The 25,353-nt window shown below is 34.5% G+C and overlaps 1 protein-coding gene across 3 annotated transcripts in view; it reads left to right on the forward strand.

Annotated features, from left to right (window-relative positions):
• FAT4 (FAT atypical cadherin 4) overlaps positions 1 to 23,514 on the forward strand; it is a 189,089-nt gene extending 165,575 nt beyond the window's left edge. For 2 of the 3 annotated variants that reach the window (XM_011948635.1, XM_011948637.1), the window contains exons 12-17: positions 6,726 to 6,811; positions 7,702 to 7,881; positions 10,312 to 10,436; positions 12,085 to 12,302; positions 17,941 to 18,202; positions 20,489 to 23,514. In XM_011948635.1, coding sequence (XP_011804025.1) covers positions 6,726 to 6,811; positions 7,702 to 7,881; positions 10,312 to 10,436; positions 12,085 to 12,302; positions 17,941 to 18,202; positions 20,489 to 22,356 — 2,739 coding nt within the window. In that variant the 3' untranslated portion in view covers positions 22,357 to 23,514. The remainder of the gene's footprint in view (positions 1 to 6,725; positions 6,812 to 7,701; positions 7,882 to 10,311; positions 10,437 to 12,084; positions 12,303 to 17,940; positions 18,203 to 20,488) is intronic. The other variant, XM_011948636.1, reaches the window with a different exon arrangement.
• Positions 23,515 to 25,353: the final 1,839 nt, after the last annotated feature.

Below are 25,353 nucleotides of genomic sequence, written 5' to 3' on the forward strand. Positions count from 1 at the left end.
GTATTTTTTTAGTAGAGATGGGGTTTCACCGTGTTAGCCAGGATGGTCTCGATCTCCTGACCTCGTGATCCGCCCGTCTCGGCCTCCCAAAGTGCTGAGATTACAGGCTTGAGCCACCGCTCCCGGCCAAGTTCTGTCTTAATAAACCACTTCCTTTGATTATCCCTAAGAAGCAGCTTCTCATCCTTTCATGTTAGTTTTGCAAGATTGTAGCAGCTCAATCACATCTTCAGGCTTCACTTCAAATTCTAGTTCTCTTGCTGTTTCTACCACATTGGCAATTATTTCCTCCACTGAAGTCTGGAAGCCCTCAAACTCATCCACGAGAGTCAAAAATCAACTTCTTCCAAACTCCTTTTAATATTTGATATTTTGACCTCCTTCCATGAATCACGGTTCTTCATGGCATCTAGAATGGTGACTCCTTTCCAGAAGGTTTTTAATTTACTTTGCCCAGACCCATCAGAGGAATCATCATCTGTGGCAACTATAGCATTATGAAATTTATTTCTTAAATAATAGGACTTGAAACTCAAAGTGACTCTTTGATCCATGGGCTGCAGTCTGGATGCTGTGTTAGCAAGCATGAAAACAACATTAATCTTCTTGTACGTCATTGTCAGAGCTCTTGGGTGACCAGGTGCATTATCAGTGAGCAGTAATATTTTGAAAGGAATTTTTTTTTCTGAGCAGTAGATCTCAACAGTGGGCTTAAAAATATTCAATAAACCATGCTGTAGACAGATGCACTGTCATCCAGGCATTTCTGTTTACTGATGGAGCACAGGTGCAGTAGATTTGGCATAATTCTTAAAGACCCTAGGCTTTTTAGAATGGAAAAGGAGCGCTGGTTTCAATGTCAAGACACCAGCTATATTCACTCCTGATGTGTCAGCCTATCCTTTGAAGCTTTTAACCTAGGCATTCACTTCTTTTCTCTAGCTATGAAAATCCTAGATGACATCTTCTAATAAAAGGCTGATTTTTTTTACATTGAAAGTCTGTTCTTTAGTGTAGCCCCTTCATCAATGACCTTAGCTAGATCTTCTGGATAACTTGCAGCTTCTGTATCAACGTTCACTGCTTTGCTTTGTATTTTTACATTACAGAGATGACTTCTTTCCTTAAACCTCATGAGCCAACCTCTGCTGCATTCCAACTTTTCTGCTGTAGTTTCCTTACCTCCCTCAGCCTTCATGCATTGGAAAGGAGTTAGTGTGCCTTTTTCTAGGTTAGATGTTGGCTTAAGGGAATGTTGTAACAGGTGTGATCTTCTATCCAGACTACTAAAACTTTCCCATATCAGCAATAAGGCTATCTCGCTTTCTTATCATTTGTGTATTCACTGGAGTAGCACTTTTAATTTTCTTCAAGAACTTTTACTTTGCATTTACAGCTCGGCTAATTATTTGGCAGAAGAAGCCTTGCTTTTGGCCTATCTTGGCTTTCTACATGCCTTCCTCACTAAGCTTATTCATTTTTACATTTTGATATAAAGTGAGAGACATGCAACTCTTCCTTTCACTTGAGCACTTAGAGGCCATTGTAGGATTATTCATTGGCATAATTTTCGTAGTGTTTTATCTCAGGGTACAAGGAAGCCTGAGGATAGGTAGAGAGACCAGGGACAGATAATTGTTGGAGCAGCTAGAACATAAACAACATTTATCAATTAAGTTTGCCATCGTATATGGCACGGTTCATGTTGCCCCAAAATAATTATAATAGTAACATCCAAGGACATTTCACTCATCACAGATCACCATAACACATAAAATAATAATGAAATATTTGAAACATTGTGAGAATTATTAAAATGTGACTCACAGTCACAAAGTAAGCACATGCTGTTGGAGAAATGGTGCTGATAGACTTACTGGATGCAGGATTACCAGAAACCATCAATTTGCAAAAAACAAATCTGCAAAGTGCAATAAAGTGAAGAGCAATACAATGAGGCATGCATGTATTTACAGATTATATTGATTTTATTATGTGGCTTTCATGTTACAAGAATGACATATCTATTTAGGACTTGTGTTTATTAAACAAATTTTTTTTTTATAAAGGAAAATGCATCACATCTTTTCTTTATTAATGTTTGAAAATATTTGACATAGTGTAATAAAATGGAACAGCTTATTTATTTTTTATTCTTTATCTTCACAATGATCTCTCCATATTTTCCCCATCTCTAATGGCTATGAAGGATTTATTTTTTTTTTAATAAGAAAATGCTAACAAATCTGTCTTAAAGCATTTTTACACTTTAGCTTTGAGCCTTTAAAAGTGTAGTTACTGGTGGCCAGGCGTGGTGGCTCACTCCTGTAATCCCAGCACTTTTGGAGGCCGAGGCAGGCAGATCACGAGGTTAGGAGATCAAGACCATCCTGGCTAACAGTGAAACCCCATCTCTACTAAAAATACAAAAAAGAAAAAAAAAAAAATTAGCCAGACGTGGCAGTGTGCAGCTGTAGTCCCAGCTGCTGGGGATGCTGAGGCAGGAGAATGGTGTGAACCCAGAAGGCAGAGCTTGCAGTGAGCCTAGATCGCGCCACTGCACTCCAGCCTGGGTGACAAAGCAAGACTCTGTCTCAAAAAAAAACAAACAACAATAAAAAGGTGTAGTTACTGGTAAGATTTATAATTCACCCTAGATAAAGGACTTGTGTAAAATGTTAAATTGTCTGCTAAAAAGAAAGCCTAGCCAAAACAAAATAAGTGCCCTTAAATCATTTTTAAATGAAAAACTTGGTATCTAAGTGATTATAAATTTATTTCTGATTTCATGTCAATCTTTAAAATATATGGTAACTTATATAGTCCTTAGACTGAGTCTATGAATCATACATTTGTGTGACTGCAGATTAATTTTTGCCACTAAATGCGTGGAATATGTTATATTGCTGAATGCATATAAGCAATATTCAGAAGTAATATTTAAAATGTTTTTAACCAAGTTTTTGCTATTTTTTCCCTTCTGGCCCATAGTTAATTTTAAAGGCTAAAATTTGTGCAATCTATAATTACCAGTTTCATAAGGGCATAAGACAGAAACTACCTTATAATATTAATTATTTTTGACCAATACACATAACAGGCAATCTATTATCAAAGAACAAAGTTTGTCATTTGCTCTCAGGAATATTTTATAAATCCATGTTTATTTTGAATTGGCATCAGGTACAATGACTTTTCTCTCCTCCACTCTAATTTACTACAACATTAAAGGAAATTTAAGCAAGTTTTTAAATACAGAACTATTTTTAATTGTGAGGGGGAAAAGAATAATGATTAGCTTTAAATATAACCGAGTGATTGTGTCAACATGCTCAAGGGTAGCTGCTCAGACATGTCATTCATGGATATCACCACATCCATCAAACTGCATTCAGGGTCCTACCAGGTTATTAAATGTATGTTACTTGAAATGTGCGTGAGAATACAACAAATGTATTATATGGTTTTTATCAATCATTTTAGTTATATATTGTTTTCCCCATTTCCTTTTGAACTTAGTGTTAATATTTCCAGTTGGAACATTTTTCTAATATATTTAATTTATACAATGTTTACTTAATAAAATTACCCCCAACAGTCTGAAAATGGTGTCAAGACATAATGTTATATTTTATATTTTAATTCTACTATGCCCACATTTCCATATTATTGTAAAGGTTAATATGAATCATAATTAAAATTCTATTTCTGTGAATTAGGTGCTTAAACAGGTGTTAGTCACCCCGAATTATCACCAATTTATCCCACATATAACCTTTTGAAGTAAAATAATGGAGTATTTGGCTTGATCTTGGTCTCAATGAAGTTTAAATTATGAGTAGTGCCTAAAAATCCGCCTGACTTTAATGAACGTTAGTAGAGGTATAACAAACCAATATTGGATAAAATATATTTTCTGATTAGTAATACATCATTGCACTGAATTTTGCTTGAGATTTTAAAAATCAGCATAGTATCAAACTGTATGCTCAGAGGAAGACCTCTGGAAGAATATAGAGTTAATCAATTCCAGTATTCCTGATGATTGATGTAACCAGAAATATTGGGCCTTAAAGAATCAGAAAAACATTTGGAGATTGATATATATAGATTGGGCTCAAATTAGCCATAATAATATCCTAAAGCTGATGAGTAATAGTAGACATCACCTCACCCCCATTTTCCACACATATGGAAGATAACCATATTTCTGATATGTTGTCAAGTATACTATAATGTAAAATAAACAATTTTACCTGATGACCTCCAAGGTCACATTAAACTTCATGAGCATTTGATTCTATCAAACAAGGACATGGGAGCAAGAGGTAAGTGAAGGAGGTAATTTGAAGGATGCAGTTCATTTGTATTATTGTGACCACAGTCATCAATTTTAATAATACCGTATGTGAAAAAAAACTCTGTCATTATTACTTGAATCATAGGAAAAATGTCTTCCTGTTTCAGAAAACATCCAAAATAAAGCCCCTACTGGATTCTGAAATTGTCATTTTCTACATTTCAAAATAATTTTGGTTGGAAACTGGCAAAATCATTAACCTCTAAGCTTTAAATCATTGCGTAGTTGGGGTAAAATATTTTAATTTATAGTGGTAAAGCTATAAAAATTCAACAGCAAAAGAGAATTTAACTCTGAAGATTAAATTGCATAAGCTTACTATTAAAATAAAACATCTCCTCCATTATTCTTTCTTTGAGTTGTATCAGCAAGATTTTAGACATACATTGAAATATTAACAATGACTAAAATACAATTCTGTCATCCAAGGTTATTTTTCTAGTTGAGGCATTTATAAATATCCATGTGGTACTTTCTAGTTTATGATACTTTTAGGGATCTCTACAAGGATACTTGCATAATATATGTAGAGACATGTGTTCAATCGAATAGTCACCTAAGCAGCAGAACTTGAATTATAAAAAGCTAATACTGCTTTTGAGATTGGGTGTCACCCCAATTTACAGATAACTGGAAATAATCATAACTGTCAAAAGAATTAACTAAATAGGGCATGAATGTCTTGCCAGAGAATTGGAAGTATAAATTTTTCCTACAAATGTTTGTACTCATTATAATTTACTTGAGAAAAAAGGCAAAAATATCCATGTGGCTCACAAGAGTTTATTGTACAGAGCTTATAATAACTAACTCTTAGAAACATTTAAGAATATGTTAGCCAGTAATATTTGATAAACAATTAATAAATTGACTATACATTAACCTCAGTCTTTATTTTTAAAATGTGAGATACTTCAGATAAATTTTTGCAAGTCTCCTATTTAAATATATATTTTATAGATACTGCCTAAAAATCATAAGCAATATTGGTAAAAGTGAGATATTAAGGAAATTAATCGTTTTCATTCCTAATGAAAGTGCCCTGATTTTTTAATACAGAAAATTTGATATCCAAAACTTTGCATTTAAGTTTGTCATGTTATTAGTCAACTTGCTTAATCTTCCTGCACTGTTTTCTACATTTGCTTTGCTCTTATTAACCTGAAATGATAAGCATCCTGATAAATAGATAGTTGCATTGTATTTATATTTATCTTCTATATATGTAACAAATTTGGATTAACCCCATCTGTGGCATTCATAAATTTAGAATAATGCTTTATTGTCTGCACTAGGAGAAATCTTTAAACCTTCTGTCCATTCAGATAATGAATTATTGTTATTCCCGTGATCTACTCCATCCTTCTTATAATTTCAGCAACTAAAATGTGCAAAGTTTGTCATTTGTCAAATTTTAATGAAGTTTGGGGAACAAAGGAGGTGCATCACAATAGCATTGCAGATTACACAATAATATGGATATACAACTTGGGTCTTAGACTGCACTGCAGCCGTCCTGAGTTGCTGGTACTAATTATATAGGACTCTGAATTCTATGGTTACCATATTCTTAGGCCTTTTAACCATAAATTGATGACTTTGTTTATCAATCAAAAGGAGTATTCATATGTTCTACTAAACAGGATTTTGTCTCAAGGGAATATGTGTCCCTTAGAATGTAAAAATGACCACTTAGTCATTATTTAAATACTATTGGGGATTTTGTACTGTAAAGTATAGTAATACATCCTGATTATACAGAAATATGTTATAATATTATTTATAAATAATTATTCTTAACAAAAATGAGAAGAGCACTTACTTGATTTAACGTATTTCAAACTTTAATCCGAATATTTAAATTTTCATAGATTGCTATAATAGTATTTATACTGTATTTTCATAGTCCTTTTGTAAATATAGCTGAAATCGTATGAGAATAAGACTTTTGAAAATCAAAAATTAAGTGTCTTTTCTTTTGTTAACATAGTTTGACAGTACAATAAACACATTTCTTAAGATTGTAATCTACAGGAAGATGTTTCAGACCTATTGTGTATTATTCTAAAGAAGATTAATGACATGTATATCTTTTTTCACCTTTAAAACAGGGGAGCAGGAGAGGATTTTTAAAGGTACCCTTTTACCTCTTATAGGTATAGATAGTCATAATTAGTTTGAGATATCAAAGAAACATGTGCCCATGATTCAATATTAGAATTATGTGATTTACACATTAAATCAAGATGTTATCACAGTTTCCAAGTCATGTTCACATAGAAACAAGTCATGAGTAGTGTTGACTGGAAAGGCTAATAGGAACGGTGGAACCCAAAGTTGAACGTTTCTTTCTCTTGCTTCATAGGCAGCCTCCTTAACTGTGGACTCCTGTTCTGAGAACCAAGAGCCAGGATATTGTACTGTCAGTAATGTGGCAGTTTCAGATGACTGGTAAGGAATATGATTACTTTAATTTTCATTATTACTTAATTTTTAAAAAATAAATTGTATACCTAAAAATAATTACAAGATGCTAAGTAGTACATAAAGCCTAAGATATTTTATTTCCCTCTCCAAATTTTCATAATATAAAATAGTCAATAATTACTGTGCAAAGTGCGTTAAAATGTGTGAAATGAAGTGGTAGAAATAAGGATAAAATTGGTGAAAAGGAAACTAAATATAGCCAGTAGTCTTTGGAAAGATTCGTGAAATAATCGTATATGACCTTCATTCTGAAAAACATGTAGGATAAAGACCCCACTTCTTTCAAATGCATTTCTAAAAGTTTATGTGAAAATTATTAACAGATATTTTTCCATAGCACTTAAAGCTGAATACAGCAGTAATCTACCAGAAAGTAAGTGATTTTAATAGGAAAAAATGATAAACAGAAAAATAAATAGACATGGATAATGACGCATCATTCATTGCCTCAGTCAACTTACTGGCATCCCTTGCATTGATCACCTTACTGATATCCTTTATCATTTCTTCAGGGAAGGAGCAATATAATGTAAATATTAGAGTTGGCACTAATTCTACAGCATTTTATCTTCCCTCTGAGAGTATGCTCCTTCTTACTGACTCAGTATTGTGATAATATACATCTAATTTGACTAATTGAAAACATAATTTCCATACATTTTATTATTTTTCATAACTTAGAATCCTAACAACTCTGTGTGTTTATAGGAAACTCTTCTACATGTTTTCCATTGAAATTTATCACACTATAATAAATGTCACAAAAAGCTATATTCACTGTTTTTCAAACTAAACATTATACTAAAAATGTAATCTTTTGGCACTAATATTTATATCTTCCATTTTTTATTTAGGACTCTTGATGTTCAGCCAAATAGAGTCACAGTTGGAGGTATCAGATCGCTAGAACCAATCCTTCAGAGGAGAGGACATGTGGAAAGCCATGATTTTGTTGGATGTATAATGGAGTTTGCAGTCAATGGAAGGCCTCTGGAACCCAGCCAAGCTTTGGCAGCACAAGGCATCCTAGATCAGTATGGCAATTTTATTTCTTACTGTTTTAAAGAAAAAGAATGCAAAAAAAGTATGCTTCAGTGAGCATCAAAAGATGAAATTATTATTCTCAAAACTCTAAAAATACCAAATGATTTATGTTGTTTTGAATTTTAAATGTTTATTTGCACTTTTGAAATTTTGGCATCAAGTATGATATTTAATTAGAAAATTAATATTTTTCTAGAGTCTTATACATATATATTATATATATATATATGCATGTGTGCATGTATATGTTTTATCCTCTTACAGAGAGTTGTGAAGATTAAATGAGTTAAGTTGGTAAATTATATAAAAAAGGGTTCCAGCATATAGAGATATATAGACGTTAGCCATCATGGGCACATAGAACTTTATTTCACCTTAAATAGTTTTACTTATAGACATACATATTCCTAAAAACTTGATACAGCTTTAAAAACAGGTAATAACTTGATTAATTATGAACCATAAGACTTTTTTATTTGATTATTAATTAGGTTTCTAGCAATAACTTAGGAATGGTAGAAATTACATATTTTATTTTAAAATTACTTTTGTTCATTATTAAAGTTGGAAAAATTCTGAAAAAAATACAAGGAAGAAAATAAAATTAACCTATAATCTAACCACCCAGAGACAAGTACTCCTAGGTTATTGTTATGTTTGTGACTGCTTAGTATCCCATAATGGGAATGTGCTATGTTTTAACTATTGCTTTACACTTTAGTTGTTTCCAATTTTAGTAATATACCAATTACCCTGTGATTAACACATTTTCACAAAAATCTTTGCTCACATTATTTTTTGGATGAGATTACTAGAAATAAAACTATTACTGGCAAAGCTAGGAATACTTTCTAATGTTTGTAACTTAAATATTTCAATAACATTTGCCATTTGCCTTTCTTTTCCTACATGTTGTTACTGTTTTGTTACAAAGTCACATTGGTTCATTATTATTATTAATCAAACAGTGCAGAAAAACAAAGGATTGAGATTGCCACCATTGTTAATACTTTGGTGTGCATCCTTTTGTATCTCTCTCCATGTTCACACACGTTTTTAAATATCATTTTTTTTTTTCATTTAGAGATATTTTGTGAACATCTTTTTAGGTCAAAACCTACTGAAACCAAACTTTCGGACTTACCTTTAACTCCTCTCTTTCTGTTAGACCTTATGTCCGGAATGACCTTTCTGTTTGTTTGTTTGCTTTTTGAGACGGAGTCTTGCTCTGTCGCCCAGGCTGGAGTGCAATGGCGGGATCTCTGCTCACTGCAACCTCCGCCTCCTGGGTTCAAGTAATTATCTGCTTCAGCCTCACAAGTAGCTGGGATTACAGGTGCCTGCCACCACGCATGACAAATTTTTGTATTTTTAGTAGAGACGGGAGTTTCATCATGTTGACCAGGCTGGTCTTGAATTCCTGACCTCATGATCCACTGGCCTCGGCCTCCCAAAGTGCTGGGATTACAGGCGTGAGCCACTGCACCCGGCCTAGAATGGTTTTTAAAACACAAGTCAGTTAACTTTTTCACTTTTTGGCTAAAAGTGCTTCAATAGCTTCCCATCTAACCCAGCTTCAAAGCCAAAATCCTGACACTGACTGACAACATTTTTGTGATCTGCCATCTCCCTTAATTTCCTGACCATATCTAACTACTCTTCTTCTTCTTGTCCCCTGAGCTCCAACCATGTTGGACCTCAGTGTTTCTCAAACATGGCAGTACGCTTTCACTTCAGGGCTTTCTCACTGGCTGTTTCCTCTAGTTGAAATGATATTCTACCAGATATACTTCATTCCCTTATTTTATTTAGGTCTTAAGAATTAATCTTAAAGATTAAGGTTAATTCACTGCCTAATCTAAAGATTCAGCAAACCTGCAAACTCACTATACCCTTTCTCACCTTGATTTTCTCGGTAGCTATTTTTTTCTTTATTTTCTGCCTCTTCCACAAGAAAAAAATAAATACTTCCTGAGTGCACGGTTATTTTTTTCATTACTTTACTTCCATGATTAGAACAGTACTTGACGTATGGTAGGCATTCAATAAACATTAGTTGCATGAGTAGCCTGTTAGACAGGTGTCAAAAAATATGTGGTCCCTGGATAATATGTATTAACCAAAGTGTTTATTTGACCAAGATATTTTATTCAAGTAAGAATTAATTTAAAGAAGAAATTGTCACATCTTTCTCATTATTATGTAAGACATAATTTTTCTTGAATCTTCTTTAGTGTGAGGCAGACTATGTTTTTTAGGAAAACTTCTAGTTTGATTAGTTTCTCCAAATGTAGTTGTAACTTGAGCTTCAAATAATGGAGTGCTTGAAATTAAATAAGTTAATACAAATTTTACCGAGTTTAAGCAAACTTCTCCTCATCTCTTATGTGATTTATGGTTCTCATTATGATTTATTTTAGATGCCCTAGACTGGAAGGTGCTTGTACTCGCAGCCCATGCCAACATGGTGGCACATGTATGGATTACTGGTCATGGCAGCAGTGTCATTGCAAAGAGGGACTCACTGGGAAATACTGTGAAAAATGTATGTAAGGTCTTCCATCTTCCCCTGGAAATTATGATAACTATGAAAAGTAAAATATATGCACCCAAGTATGTAATTGGATTAAAAATTATGCTTTCATTCTAAATATTAAAAATATTAAATGGGCAATAATTGGTAAAATACAGTGACATTTAAAAAATATTTTTGTAACCTGAAGAAGAATGATATCCTTTTAAAGAATTATTTACTAAATTTCTAGCTTCCATTTTAAAAGTATTTTATTCACTTATTTTTGTTTGTCTTATCTGTAAGAATGCTAGGCAATCTAAAAGATCAAAGGTTATATTTTGGCTTTTTTTTTTTTTCATATTATCTGCATTTGGGGGATATTTTTCTGGTCAATTTTTGTGCATAAAAAGGTATACACACTAAATCACTCAACACTGAGCTCAAAACATCATACAAAGGCATATGTTAAAATTAATGTTGATACTTTCATTTCAGTGTACAAGTGGTAGAATTAGTTTTGGATATTGTTTTTTAAAATCCTTTTGTCAGTTGTCTTTTAAGCCCTAATGTTATTATTTAGACATTAATGACGTTCACATCATCATTAGAAATTGGTGCTCTGTAATTTTGAGCTGCACATTTCACTAACTAACCATAATGGCTCCTCTTTTCTTAAAATTCTTCATTTTCAAACAAGTGGTTACTACTTAAATCCGTTGCAGATATCTGACTACATTTAAGAAGTCATTTGATTCAATTATATTATGAAAATGAATAGAAATGCATAATAAAATTGAGGATATAATATAATCTAAAAGGTCTTAGCAGAAAGTGTAATTGTGTGTAATTATATTAGAGATATTGAAAACATATTGTCACGTGATTTTTAATGTAGTAAATATTTAATAAGTAGGAGCCTAATTATATCTGAAATATGAGTCATTGGCTAGATAAATGCCTGAGGCGCTTTTTCTTAAATCATGATATAACTCACATACTATAAAATGTATCGTTTTAAAGTGTATTTTTCAGGACTGAAATACATTTGAGCTCATTTTCTTCGTATTCTTTCTTTAACTATATTATTTGTTTCTATAACTTAAACTTCCATATTTCTGGAGTGTGGATTTTTTTCAGATTATGATAAATTATAATATACATACTGATTATACGTGATGATAAATTATATGTGATGATTACTGAAAATAAAGTTAGTTACAGATGCAAATATTTGATTGTACACTTCTTTGTCCAAATTCATAGCGTACTAGAGACTAAAGATTACAAATCATTTTAATCATGCAAACATATATTTTGGAAACACAGTGAAAATGATTAAAAACAAACTTTTCAGGTACATATTTCCAACAAGTGGCTATGTCTTTAGATATTCATGATTTATATAATGTGACAAATAATTTAGTAAATATTTCCCAAATGGTTAATGACTGGCATAAAGTATTTTACATTTCATGCTGCTGAAATGGATTTAAACATTTGAAATCAACTTATATAATAATTCATAAATGACTATTTTTTAAAGAGTAGAGTTGGGGGACAGTAATTCCCAAAAGTTAATATTTTCATTGTCCTTTTTATATTTTTTGTCACTATAGAAAACTCTCCAAGAAATGCCAAATGAATACATTCATTTTCCCTTTTTTCCTTTGGCTTTCAGCTCTTACTCCTGACACTGCCTTATCATTAGAAGGCAAAGGGCGCTTAGACTACCACATGAGTCAGAATGAGAAGCGGGAATATTTGTTAAGGCAAAGCATACGAGGTGCCATGTTGGAGCCTTTTGGTGTGAACAGTCTGGAGGTAAAATTTAGGACCAGAAGCGAGAATGGCATTTTAATCCATATCCAAGAAAGCAGCAATTACACTACTGTGAAGGTGAGATAAAAGCTAATGGTGACTTCATTTGATTAGACCGCCTGCCGTGTAGTGGTTTAAATCACTCCTCCCATAATTTCTGTCCTTTTCTTTACAACCCATTAGAGTTCCGACTAATACTGGGCACTATTCCAATGTCATCTATCTTAACTATTCCCCAGGCATTGGCCAGAGTAACAAAGATCTGAATGGTTTGGTTTCTACACACTTTTGTGGTGCTTTAGAGTAGAGAACCCTGCCAGGTAGGCCAGCGCACAAAGAATGAGTTGCAGTCTATTTTTCTGGTAAGAATTTATATCGCTTTTTTTCTTACTTTTAAACAAAGCAAACCAAAAATGTAATGTGTCTTTGAAATACAAAAATATTTTTCTCCAACAATTATTTCAAATACTGATATGTATATGTCAATTGACAGGATTAGAATAAAGAAAAACATTTTGAAATTATATGATTTCTGGAGCATATAATCAATTATCTATCTATATAAACCCTGTGAAGTAAAGTATATTTGGAATTTATTATAATTTTACTTAACCTTTCCAAATAACTTTAAATAATCTTAAAAAGTATACTTCATGAGAACAATGGATTGATTTATCATTAGGCTTTTACATAATTTGTTTTTTCTTATCTGTAAATAAGATACTAAACTTACATACAGATGAATAATTTCAATAGGTATCCATTTTTGCATCGGCTCTTAACTTTCTGAATTTTTAAATCTATATTCTGCTTTCTTTCCCACAAATAAATCATCTCCTAGACCAACAGTTTCTTTAGTTTAGTTATATTGACTGTCTTCCATTAATATTACCTTGTATCATTCTACTGATAATTTTTTATATAAATTTTAGTAAATTCTTAAGATTGCAAATCTAGATTTCTTGAATTATTTTCATCTATTAGCCAATATTTGATAATTACTTCAGGGATAGTTCACAAAGAAAAAGAGCAATATGTTCAGAACATTATTAGGTTTAATTCACATATAATACTAAAAATAAAAATAGATGTTCACTTCTAAACTTCAGCCTCTTTCATCCTTAAAATGTTTCTCTGTGCAAGCCAACCGTGATTATGTTGCATAGAAATATATTTAATAAGTAGCATGAAAACCAATATTTCTTACCTTCTCAAATGATAATTCCTCTAGTCTAGTCATTTCCAACTAGGAAAAATTTTACCCCCAGGGGACATTTGGCAATATCTGGAGATCTTTTCAAGTGTCACAGTTAGGAGGTGGGAGAGTACTGCTGGCGTCTAGCGGTAGAGGTCAGGAATGCTGCTAAACAGCAGCACTTCACAACAAAGAGTTATGTGGCCCCAGATATTAGTGCCAAGTGGCAGACACTCTACCCTTATCTCCTACAAGAGAACATCTTCAGGTTTTAACTGTACCTCTATGAAACAAAGGACCCAGTTCCAGAGTTAATAAAACAACTGTAAAAGAGAACACATAAGCCATTGTATTATATTATTATTTGGTACTTACAATTTTCATTGAAAATAGTATTAGAAGTAAACAAAGTAAAGAAGCAAAGAAAGAAACAGGTCTTCATCTTCTATAAGAAACGTATTTTATGTGTTTTGAGAGGCTTTGACATTGAGGTCTGCGTGTTGTCTGTTAAGCTGCTTCCAAGTCTTCGTGCCATTTAAATGACATATGAAATATTTCTGTACTAGCGTACACTTTAAGCCAAGGAATTTAGTCAAAATACAATGTGGTTGAAAAAAATCAGAGACAAATTTTTTTCTTCACTAAGAAAAAAGCTCAATGTCAGGATCCATTTTTGTCAACATAAATTCTATTTCCAACAGGACAGCAGCATACAACTCCAGATTTTGTTACATTGGTAGCAATAACTTAATTTTTTTTTCCTGAAAGGAAAGTAAGTGCTAATTAATAAAAAAAAAATGGATAATACAGACCAAAATGCATACTTTTGTATAAAAATTTTGAAAAGCAGCTTTTCAAAGATTAAGAGGCTTGGTAGGTAAAGAGAATAGGTAAGAAAAAATAACAGCAGTGAGTTAAGAATATCTAAACTGAAAGAAAGTGACTGTTGTAAGCAGGCAAATTATTTGGATGACAGGAATATCAGGTGCTTATACAAACTAGGAAGCTAGTTAGGATGGACTTTTACTTATCAGTTAGCTTATTGGTCACCAAGACGCCAGGGTTTCTTTTTTCTTTTTTCTTTTTTTTTTTTTTTGGCTCCTTTTCTGACCCTTTCTTTAACTCTTTCTTATGGTTTGCATTCTCTCTCTCTCTTTCTCTCTCTCATTGTCTTTTCTATCATTCTGTCTCTCTCTCTCCCTACACACACACACACACACACACACACACAGACAGAAGATGGGGACATTTTGTGAAAAATGAGCAAGGGTGTTGGGTACATGGGATTGCATGTGGTTAGAAGAGAGACAGGGTGTCAGTGTCAGGTATGGGTAGCATTAGCAATGAGAGGAGAGAGAAGAATATGTAGAATCGATTGGGTCTATTCAGAAAAAAAATTAAGAAGAGAAAGTTTCAGAGAGAAAAGCAAAAAGAAAGCATACTTGTTTAAAACTTTGTAGGCCAATATTTAACTCATTTCACAAATCTCTCTTCATTCATGGCATACCTTATAGCTCCATATTTGATGTTCTGTAATAACAGTAATGTGATGGACTTTATTTCTACTCTAAATCAGTTCTTTTGTTTTGTGTTTGTCTGTTTGTTTAAGTGGGCAACATAGGTGGTACAGAATAATTGGAATGAGGAATTCAAAGCTCTATAGATTCAAGTTAAATAAATGAACAAATAAGTGCCGCCATGAGTTGCATAATGACAGGAATACATTTCAATAAATGCATTGTTAGGTGATTTCATTCTTGTGCAAACGTCATAGAGTGAACTTACTCAAACCTAGATGGTACAGCCTACTATACACCTAGGCTATATGGAATAGTCTATTGCTCCTGTGCTACAAACCTATATGGCATGTTTACTGTACTAAATACTGTAGGCAATTGTAACACAGTGGAAAGTATTTGTGTATATAATCATATCCAAACATAGAAAAGGTACAGTAAAAGGTTACATAGAAGATTTTTTTTTGTGGGGAATTGGGGACAGCCTGGGCAACAGGGTCTTGCTCTGTTGCCCAGGCTGGAGTACAGTGGCATGATCTCAGCTCACTGCGGCTTCCACCTCCTGGGCTCAATTTATCCTCCCAACACAACCTCCCAAGTAGATGGGACTACAGGCATGTGCCACCATGCCCGGCTAATTTTTGTATTTTTTGTAGGGATAAGGTTTTTTGTGTTGCCCAAATGGCAGTTATTGTGAATGAAGCTTATAGGACAGAAAGTTGCTCTGAGTCAGTGAGTCATTAAGCAAGTGGTGGGTCAATGTGAAGGCCTAAGACATTATTATACACTTCTGCAGACTTTATAAACACTGTACACTTAGGTTACATTCAATTTATCAAAAATATTTTTCTTCAGTAATAAATTAACATTAGCTTACTGTAACTCTTTTAGTTTATAAACTTCTAAATTTTTTAACTTTTTTCTCTTTTGTAGTAACAATTAAAACACAAATACATTGTACAGCTGTACAAAAATATCTTCTTTCCTTATACCCTTATTCTGTAAGTTTTTTTCCTATTTCAAACTTTATTTCATTTTATTTTTACTTTTAAACTTTTGCATTAGTAACTAAGAAACACACAAAAAAATACACATTAGCCTCGGCCTACACACGGTCAGTATCATCAATATCACTGTCTTCCACCTCCACATCTTGTCCCAGTGGAAGGTCTTCAGGGACAATAACACACATAGAACTGTCATCTCCTATGATAACAATGCCTTCTTCTGGAATCCTACCTAAAGGACCTGGATGATGCTGGTTTACAACTATTTTTTATATCATTAGAAGCAGTACCCTCTAAAATAATGATAAAAAAATTTAGTGTAGTAAATGCATAAACCACTAATGTAGTCATTTATTATCATTATCAAGTGTTATGTATTATACATAATTGCATGTGATATACTTTTATACAACTGGCAGCACAGTAGGCTTGCTTACACCTGTATCCCCACAATAAGTAATTTGTTATGCTATGACATTACAGTGGCTCTTGGGTCACTAGGCGATAATAATTTTTCAGCTCCTGTGGTTCATAATTGACTGTTTATGAATAAATAAAATGAAGCAAAGATTAGCATGATGTTTTAAAAGTGAGGAATTATATAAGTGTTAAGTATAGTACTGCCAGGGAGAAGGAAAACATTAAGAATGTTATAATGGGAACTTATATTCTTATCCACCCCAATTTGTGGTATATTCCAAGTTCTCTTTCATCAAAAATTTATCGAATAAAAGGATGACATGATGAAATCAATTAGGAAGAAAGAGCTGGGAGGAGGCTTTTCCTATTTTTTTTTTTTTTCAAAAAGGACTCTAGCTATAACCAAAGAGGGTTGCTGTTTTTACTCTGTGTCATGAGATGTTGCCCATTTGATGAAATGTTATTGTCATTTAGCTAGAATTTTCTGTGTTTTTTTTTTTTTTTAGTTAGGTTCTGAAATATATTATTATCTGGAAAAATTGCTTTAACAAAATATTACTATATGAATAACATATGTAAATGTGTTAGACATCTTTTCCGTAAAGTACAAATGAACTGATTTTTAGTTTTACCAGATGTGTTTGTTGCATGTAGAAATAGCATTTGATCTGAGTGATAAAATAAACTGATCCATCTTTTCATTCCCGTTATTTGAGGAACAGTGCCACTGCATCCCCCTGCCAACACACCAGCTCTGTCTGGCAGTGGTAATGGGATATGCTCCCTGAACCAAATGTTCATCTTGCCTCATAAATTATCTCATTTTCTAAAATGGTCTGCTCAGGATACTGGAAACTCAGTAGCTGGAAACTGGAGTGGGAGCACCCTGTTACCCAATGTTCTCCTGGACAAAATAAAATAAACCAAATATCCCTTAGATAAATTGTAAAAGACAGCCAAAGTGAAGGCTTGCCCAGACACCTCATTAAGAATTCACTCTTTGTTCATCATAGTTTTTGATCTCAATAAATGATATAAACAATAGGCATCATTTTTTCCTAAAATTTGTGTGTAAAAGATGAGAGGTAAAACAATTATTTTCATCTTTATTTTTCAACTATGCTTCCTTTTTAGTTGAGCATTGCTTTTTCTTTTTGCAAGTGGTTTTCACAATTTCTTAGTACTATGGGCCTTTTACTAAACGAACCAGCATAACACACTCAAATGGCAGGTTGTCATTGGAATACAAATAATTTAAAAAGGTATAATTTAGTTGTCTTAAAATGGGCATTTGCCCCTTTATTATTTCAATTGTGTTCTGGAAAATAATTCGTTGTGTTTTGAGAAATTAGGTATACATACAAGAATACTTTGAAAACCATTGAAACTATTAAATATAAAAGTGTATGTTGCCTAAAATTGTAGAGACAAGGTGTGTAAGTACATTCTAATACAACCAGATTCTTCAGCTATTCTATCTGCTGTAGATTGGTCAAAAATTTAAGTTTAGTTTATTAATGATTTTGATTTAAGCATACTATATTTTAATTGCATATTATTTATAATATGTTTTACAGATTAAGAATGGCAAAGTACATTTTACATCTGATGCAGGAATCGCTGGGAAAGTGGAGAGAAATATTCCTGAAGTGTATGTTGCAGACGGCCACTGGCACACTTTTCTAATTGGGAAAAATGCAACAGCCACAGTATTATCTGTCGACAGAATATATAACAGAGATATTATCCACCCTACTCAGGACTTCGGTGGCCTTGATGTGCTTACTATATCACTTGGAGGAATTCCACCCAATCAAGCACATCGAGACTCCCAAACAGGTAAATGCCTCTGTTAAGTAGAGTCACAAGGGAAGTAAAATTGTTCTTCAAAAAGTAATTGTCTTTTTCTTGTGGCATGAGTAGCTAAAGTCTATACATTTAGCATGAATCTCATATACAGTACAATTACATTCAATAAAATTTATGCTTAAAAAAGTAGTTTGATGTCTGATAATATCAATTATAAATATCCTAAGAATGTCATAACTATCTTCAGAAAGTTTGTAATAAACTATTAGCCACCACTTTCTCGAGCAGCTTGCATCGTTCTTACCAAGGTTGTAATTCAGTCCATAGTGTGTTGATGCTTTGCTTGTCCACCAAGCATTTTGCATATATTTGTTCATTTATTTATTCATTCACAGCCACTCTCTTCATAGTCCATTAATCAGATTCTTACACAAGTAACTGCATCATTCTAATGTGTGATAAATAATACAAATGAAGAATGTAGAATTCTAAAATACAGTGAAAAAACAGAAAGGAAGGGGAATTTTGCTGTGGAATTGACATTTATACATAAATCTGAGTGATGAGGAGGATAGAAGTGTATGAAAGGCTAATTTATGTTGATAGGAATTTTTTTAAATAGTTTAAGTCAAAGTTATAGAACACAGCACACTGGGGGCTAATGTCATAGGTAAATGATGAAGTTGGAGAATGAAGCAACTTCCTGACCTTGTTGCAGTTTTGGTCTTATTTACAGAGCAATGAGAAGTTATTGAAAACTTGAATCACAGTAGGAGCAAGTTAGATCTGCAGTAATATTACAGATCATTCAGGCTACAACATGGAGAATGAATTGGAGGAGGGCACGAGTGGATCTATAGAAATGAGGTGGGATCTGGGCAAGATGTCTTGTGAACTCCTACTAGTGTGGTGACTGAGGAGTTACAAAGAAATGGATAAGCAAGAAGTACTCTGGGAACTATAATCAACCAAACTGTTAGTGATTATGGTAAAATTCAAGGAGGTTTCTACCTCTCAACTCAAAGAAGAGTAGGTCAGCAAGAGAGGAAACTGCAGAACTCTGTGAAAGCAGCATATCTCTGAGAAATATTAGATTTGTTTTGGGACATTTTGGGTTTGAAACATCTTTGAGAAAATCCTTTGGATGGATGGGCTGGAAATCAGAAATAGACTTTAGCTGGAAATATGTATTTAAGAGTGGTCAGTATCAAGCAGGTAACTTAAGTACTGGACGTGGATGTGATCATCTAACATGAGGGTGTAGAGTGAAAAGAAAGCCTAGGACCTCATCTTGAGTAACCCTAAGAGTTACTGGTTATGGGTAGAGGAGAATAAGTCAGAAAAGGAGACAAAGTAATAGGAAGGAAATCAGGAGTATAGGAACAAAAGGAAAAGATGTCACAAAAGTACATGGTAAAACATATCAAGAATGAGAATGTCACTATGGTAGAACGATGCATTCAATAAGAGGAAAAAATGCATGTGAGAGTAATAGATTTAAGGCATCAAAGTTAAAGTCCAGGTCATAAGTCTTTCATATATGTTGATTATAGAACGTTGTGAGAAAACAAGCCAATGGAAATTATGCTTTTTCGGTAGAGTCAAAATAGATTGTTGGGCCCTGAGATAGAAATATCAGCAGTGCTAGCACACTCAAGTGTAATGAAGTGTTTCTTAACTTTGTATTTTATCTTTATCATTCCCCTAAGGAGACACTTAATATAGTCTTAACTTTGCCATCCCCAAGTCATAAAATGTTAACACCAGAGTTATGTTTTTATCTTCCCTTTCGAGGCCCACAGACCATTGTAATAGCTAAGTTTTATTCTTTTGTTCCCCAAGAACCTATGTTCCACACCTTTGGTGCATTATCACCTTCAATGGGAATGCATGATTTAGTAGTTGAAATCATTGGCCTATTTCATGTTCTTTACAAGTTTTAAAACATACATTTTATTTGTATGTATGCAATTTTTGGTATATGGAATGTAAGAAGGAAGGGAATTGATAAATAAACAAATGAGTAGGTAAAAGAAAATTCAGCCTGCCCAAGTCATTAATAAATCTTCAGAATGAGTGAGATTCGAGCAATCTGCCCCATGTTTGGTCACGGTAATCTTACGTCCCTTGCTAATGTATGTTATAAGATGCACAGCTTAATTACCTTTCAGCTGGACGATGACTGAGACTGAGGTTCTATATTCGTATGAGGTGATTGTGGAGCTTCTCTTTACAAGATGTCAGCAGTGTAGCATAAGCTTCTTCTTCTTTTTTTTTTTTTTTTGTAAAAAGCCTTACTGCTGCTTTTTCTCCCAGCAGGTTTTGATGGCTGCATTGCTTCTATGTGGTATGGTGGAGAAAGTCTTCCTTTCAGCGGGAAGCATAGCTTGGCCTCCATCTCAAAAACAGATCCCTCGGTGAAGATTGGTTGCCGTGGCCCGAACATTTGTGCCAGCAACCCCTGCTGGGGTGATTTGCTGTGCATTAATCAGTGGTATGCCTACAGGTGTGTCCCTCTTGGGGACTGTGCCTCCCACCCGTGCCAGAATGGTGGCAGCTGCGAGCCAGGCCTGCACTCTGGCTTCACCTGTAGCTGCCCAGACTCGCACACAGGAAGGACCTGTGAAATGGTGGTGGCCTGTCTTGGCGTCCTCTGTCCTCAGGGGAAGGTGTGCAAAGCTGGAAGTCCTGCGGGGCATGTCTGTGTTCTGAGTCAGGGCCCTGAAGAGATCTCTCTGCCTTTGTGGGCTGTGCCTGCCATCGTGGGCAGCTGCGCAACCGTCTTGGCCCTCCTGGTCCTGAGCCTGATCCTGTGTAACCAGTGCAGGGGGAAGAAGGCCAAAAATCCCAAAGAGGAGAAGAAACCGAAGGAGAAGAAGAAAAAGGGAAGTGAGAATGTTGCTTTTGATGACCCCGACAATATCCCTCCCTACGGGGATGACATGACTGTGAGGAAGCAGCCTGAAGGGAACCCAAAACCAGATATCATTGAAAGGGAAAACCCCTACCTTATCTATGATGAAACTGATATTCCTCACAACTCAGAAACCATCCCCAGTGCCCCTTTGGCATCTCCAGAGCAGGAGATAGAGCACTATGACATTGACAATGCCAGCAGCATCGCCCCTTCGGATGCTGACATCATCCAACACTACAAGCAGTTCCGCAGCCACACACCAAAATTTTCAATCCAGAGGCACAGTCCCCTAGGCTTTGCAAGGCAATCCCCCATGCCCTTAGGAGCAAGCAGTTTGACTTACCAGCCTTCATATGGTCAAGGTTTGAGAACCAGCTCCCTAAGCCACTCAGCATGCCCAACTCCCAACCCTCTGTCTCGACACAGTCCAGCCCCTTTCTCCAAATCTTCTACGTTCTATAGAAACAGCCCAGCAAGGGAATTGCATCTTCCCATAAGGGATGGTAATACTTTGGAAATGCATGGTGACACCTGCCAACCTGGCATTTTTAACTATGCCACAAGGCTGGGAAGGAGAAGCAAGAGTCCTCAGGCCATGGCGTCACATGGTTCTAGACCAGGGAGTCGCCTAAAGCAGCCAATTGGGCAGATTCCTCTGGAATCTTCTCCTCCAGTTGGACTCTCTATTGAGGAAGTGGAGAGGCTCAACACACCTCGCCCTAGAAACCCAAGTATCTGCAGTGCAGACCATGGGAGGTCTTCTTCAGAGGAGGACTGCAGAAGGCCACTGTCTAGAACAAGGAATCCAGCCGATGGCATTCCAGCTCCAGAATCCTCTTCTGATAGTGACTCCCATGAATCTTTCACTTGCTCAGAAATGGAATATGACAGGGAGAAGCCAATGGTATATACTTCCAGGATGCCCAAATTATCTCAAGTCAATGAATCTGATGCAGATGATGAAGATAATTACGGAGCCAGACTTAAGCCTCGAAGGTACCATGGCCGCAGGGCCGAGGGAGGACCTGTGGGCACCCAGGCAGCGGCACCAGGCGCTGCTGACAACACACTGCCCATGAAGCTAGGGCAGCAAGCAGGGACTTTCAACTGGGACAACCTTTTGAACTGGGGCCCTGGCTTTGGCCATTATGTAGATGTTTTTAAAGATTTGGCATCTCTTCCAGAAAAAGCAGCAACAAATGAAGAAGGCAAAGCTGGGACAACTAAGCCAGTCCCCAAAGATGGGGAAGCAGAACAGTATGTGTGAAGTTTATGTACTGGCACTATAAAAATACAAAAACAAGAAATACTCAAACCATTGTAAACTTGCCGACTAGGTTGGGTCACATTTGAAAAACAGGCCAGTATGGACTAGTGGTGGAGGGAAAACTTTAAAAATAATAACCACAATGCTGCTGAAACAGACTCACAACAACTCTTAATTTAAACATGTGTGGTTGAATTTATTTCCCTGCATGCATTGTGTTTTGTAACTAGTTATGTGGCATGCAGCATTTGGAAAATTTTTCTTATTTACCAGTGTTTGATTTGTGATTTTTAAAATTTGATACCTTTACCATTGCAGAAAAGAACTTGTGCTTTCCCAGTGGCGTATGTGTATTGTTTCCATTGTATTATTATAGTTATGTTTTGCATTGCAAGATTCTTGATGTTAAACCAATCCTTGTAAAGTGTAGACAGGAGCCCTTCTATCATGGAATGAAAGATTAAGTATATTAACACTTTTCAGAATGATAGTTTCCGTATTTGATGTTGCTCAGAAATGTCTGAGTATTTGAGTAAGTTTTACATGACAGTGGGTACTAAAATTAAGTCATTTTGTTCAGCACTTTAATGCTTTCTTACAGAATTGTCTAAAACTTCTGGATCCTTGAGCAAGTGATTATGGTCTCCTGACTTTCATGAGGCTTCCATTAGAAACAGAATGATTGCATGTTGTCCCCAGAACACTGCCACCTTGCTATGCGAATGATGTTCTCAGCAGCACTTAGGACACTCTTAAACGTTATTTATTGAAAAAATTTTCTATGCTTTTAATATTTTAAAGAATTGACCTAAGGAAAGCCTATGATTGGACTTATTTTCCAACCAGATAACATTTACTCTAAGTACCCAGTTTTTATAATTTATATGAAATGAGATTTCAACACTTACTTTCTGTCATTTTGTAGATCATTTTTTTTAATACTGTGTAAAAACTTTTTTTACACTTAAACTGTGTTTTTGATACTGATATTTTCCTATGCTGAATAGTTTTCTTACTTTCAGGGAAGGTAAGAAAATACTTTTTTTATATTTGTTACTTATGTAACATTCATATTTTTCACATTTTGATATTTGTAACATACTGTATGCTTTCTACTTGTAAATGTCAACAATAGAATTAAAATATTTATTTAAAATATTTTGTATTCATAGTGTAATATTAATTTTTATCTTTCTATATTCTTTGTATGCCCAATTGAGAATAATCTCTACTTGTCAATAGGGTATGGCTGCTTGAACTGTATATGAGCAACATCATTTTCTTTTTAAAAAATGTGAATATGGATCATTGCCAGAACAGGTATTTTAAAGTCACTTTAGTGCATTCCTACGTGTCAGAGTTCTTAGGTTTCCCTGGAGTATAATGAGGCTAGACTAAGTTGATCTTAGGGGACTGACTTTGTTGTGAAGCTGGTTTAAGCATTCTGGCAATAAATGTTTGGAAATTCCCAGTAGAATGTGTTCACTGAAGACCAGCTTTAGATCAGTCTTATAGCCGTAGAAGCAGCAATGAATTAAAGCTAATTATGGAAAAATGTCTGGGTCTGATTTTCTCCAAGGACCCAGCCCAAAATTCTCTAAGTCCAAGGGTGGGTAGAAAGAATGATAGCGAAAGCTCCACTCTACATATGCGTCTTTAATTTATTGATTACTCTGCTGCATAATTCTAAAGAAACTGTACATGCTGTCTTAGCCAAGACAAACCTCTGTTTTCAGGAGTCATAGTTACATCTTAAATAACAGGACTTTTAAAAATTACCTCACAATCTCAGAACATATTTAATTAAATATCTGCCCCAAACCTAATATTCATTGAGAATACTATCCTTTAATACTGACTGTACCATATTTAATAGGAATTTTAACAATATGTATATTAACACCCACAGATTGAGGTATATGCCAGAATTATTTTGTTATTTAATAATGTTGATATTATTATTTTTTGGTTTCAGATTAGGAAGTATAATGTGAGTTTAATCTAAATCATGATATTCCTTTAGGTTGAAACACGGAATGTAAGATAATGATCTGATCTTCTCTTTTTTTGTCACCTGTGATGAGCCAACATGTTTTAGTATTTCTCTATGAATTTTATAAATTTATTCTCCAAATATGGAAACATGTTCATTGCTTTGTGTAACTTAAAACAGAATACAGTTAAAAAAAAAAACTCTGAAACATCTCAATGTCCTCAAGAATATAAACTCTATAATTTAGAACAGAGCTAAATGTAAGATGATAAACATGATTATACCTAAGAGTAAAGGGAGAGGAACTTGGTGCCAAGATTACTCTTATTCTCTAAGAATTCTTTGTGAGATAGAGAATTACTATTCCCTTGACTAATCAATCCCAGTTTAGGAACATGATGGAATTCTCATAGGACAATTTCTAGTCTTTGGTTCTTCTTGGAAATCTGTTCTACTGAAGCAAGGCCAATATTTATATTAAAATAAATCAGAAATCTATGAAATGAAGGTCTCACTTTAAAATGGACAGTAATATTTAATTTATCGAAATGTTGAAGTGACATATGGTGTACTATGGGGAGGAGGGATTATAGGCAAATTAACAGATTAGCAATCCCCACAAATGAATGGTTGGTAGTTACTTGCATGTTCACACATAAAATTATGACCTGAGAATTTTAATCCATCCCCTGTCAAGTTTTATTGGATTTCCTAGAATACAGTTGCTCTACTCTGTAGAGGCCAGAGCAACTCCATTTTGGATGCTCATCTTCCATGTCGGCTTCAGATTAACTCCTGTTCTGGGAATGCCTCTAATATTTCCAGTTTATCTATGATTCCTTGTGTAAGAGCTTGTACTAACTGTAAATCCTGACCTTAGGCAGATTTACATAGCAGTCTTGCATTTCCATGAGGGGTCAACTTCAATTGTCCTACACGTTTCTCTCCTATGATATATAATGCCTGGACTGGGGGTTAATGGTGCAGAGATCCGCCATTTTGTC

Source organism: Colobus angolensis, unplaced genomic scaffold (genome assembly GCF_000951035.1).
Source record: "Colobus angolensis palliatus isolate OR3802 unplaced genomic scaffold, Cang.pa_1.0 Scaffold280, whole genome shotgun sequence".
Classification (NCBI taxonomy): domain Eukaryota; kingdom Metazoa; phylum Chordata; class Mammalia; order Primates; family Cercopithecidae; genus Colobus; species Colobus angolensis.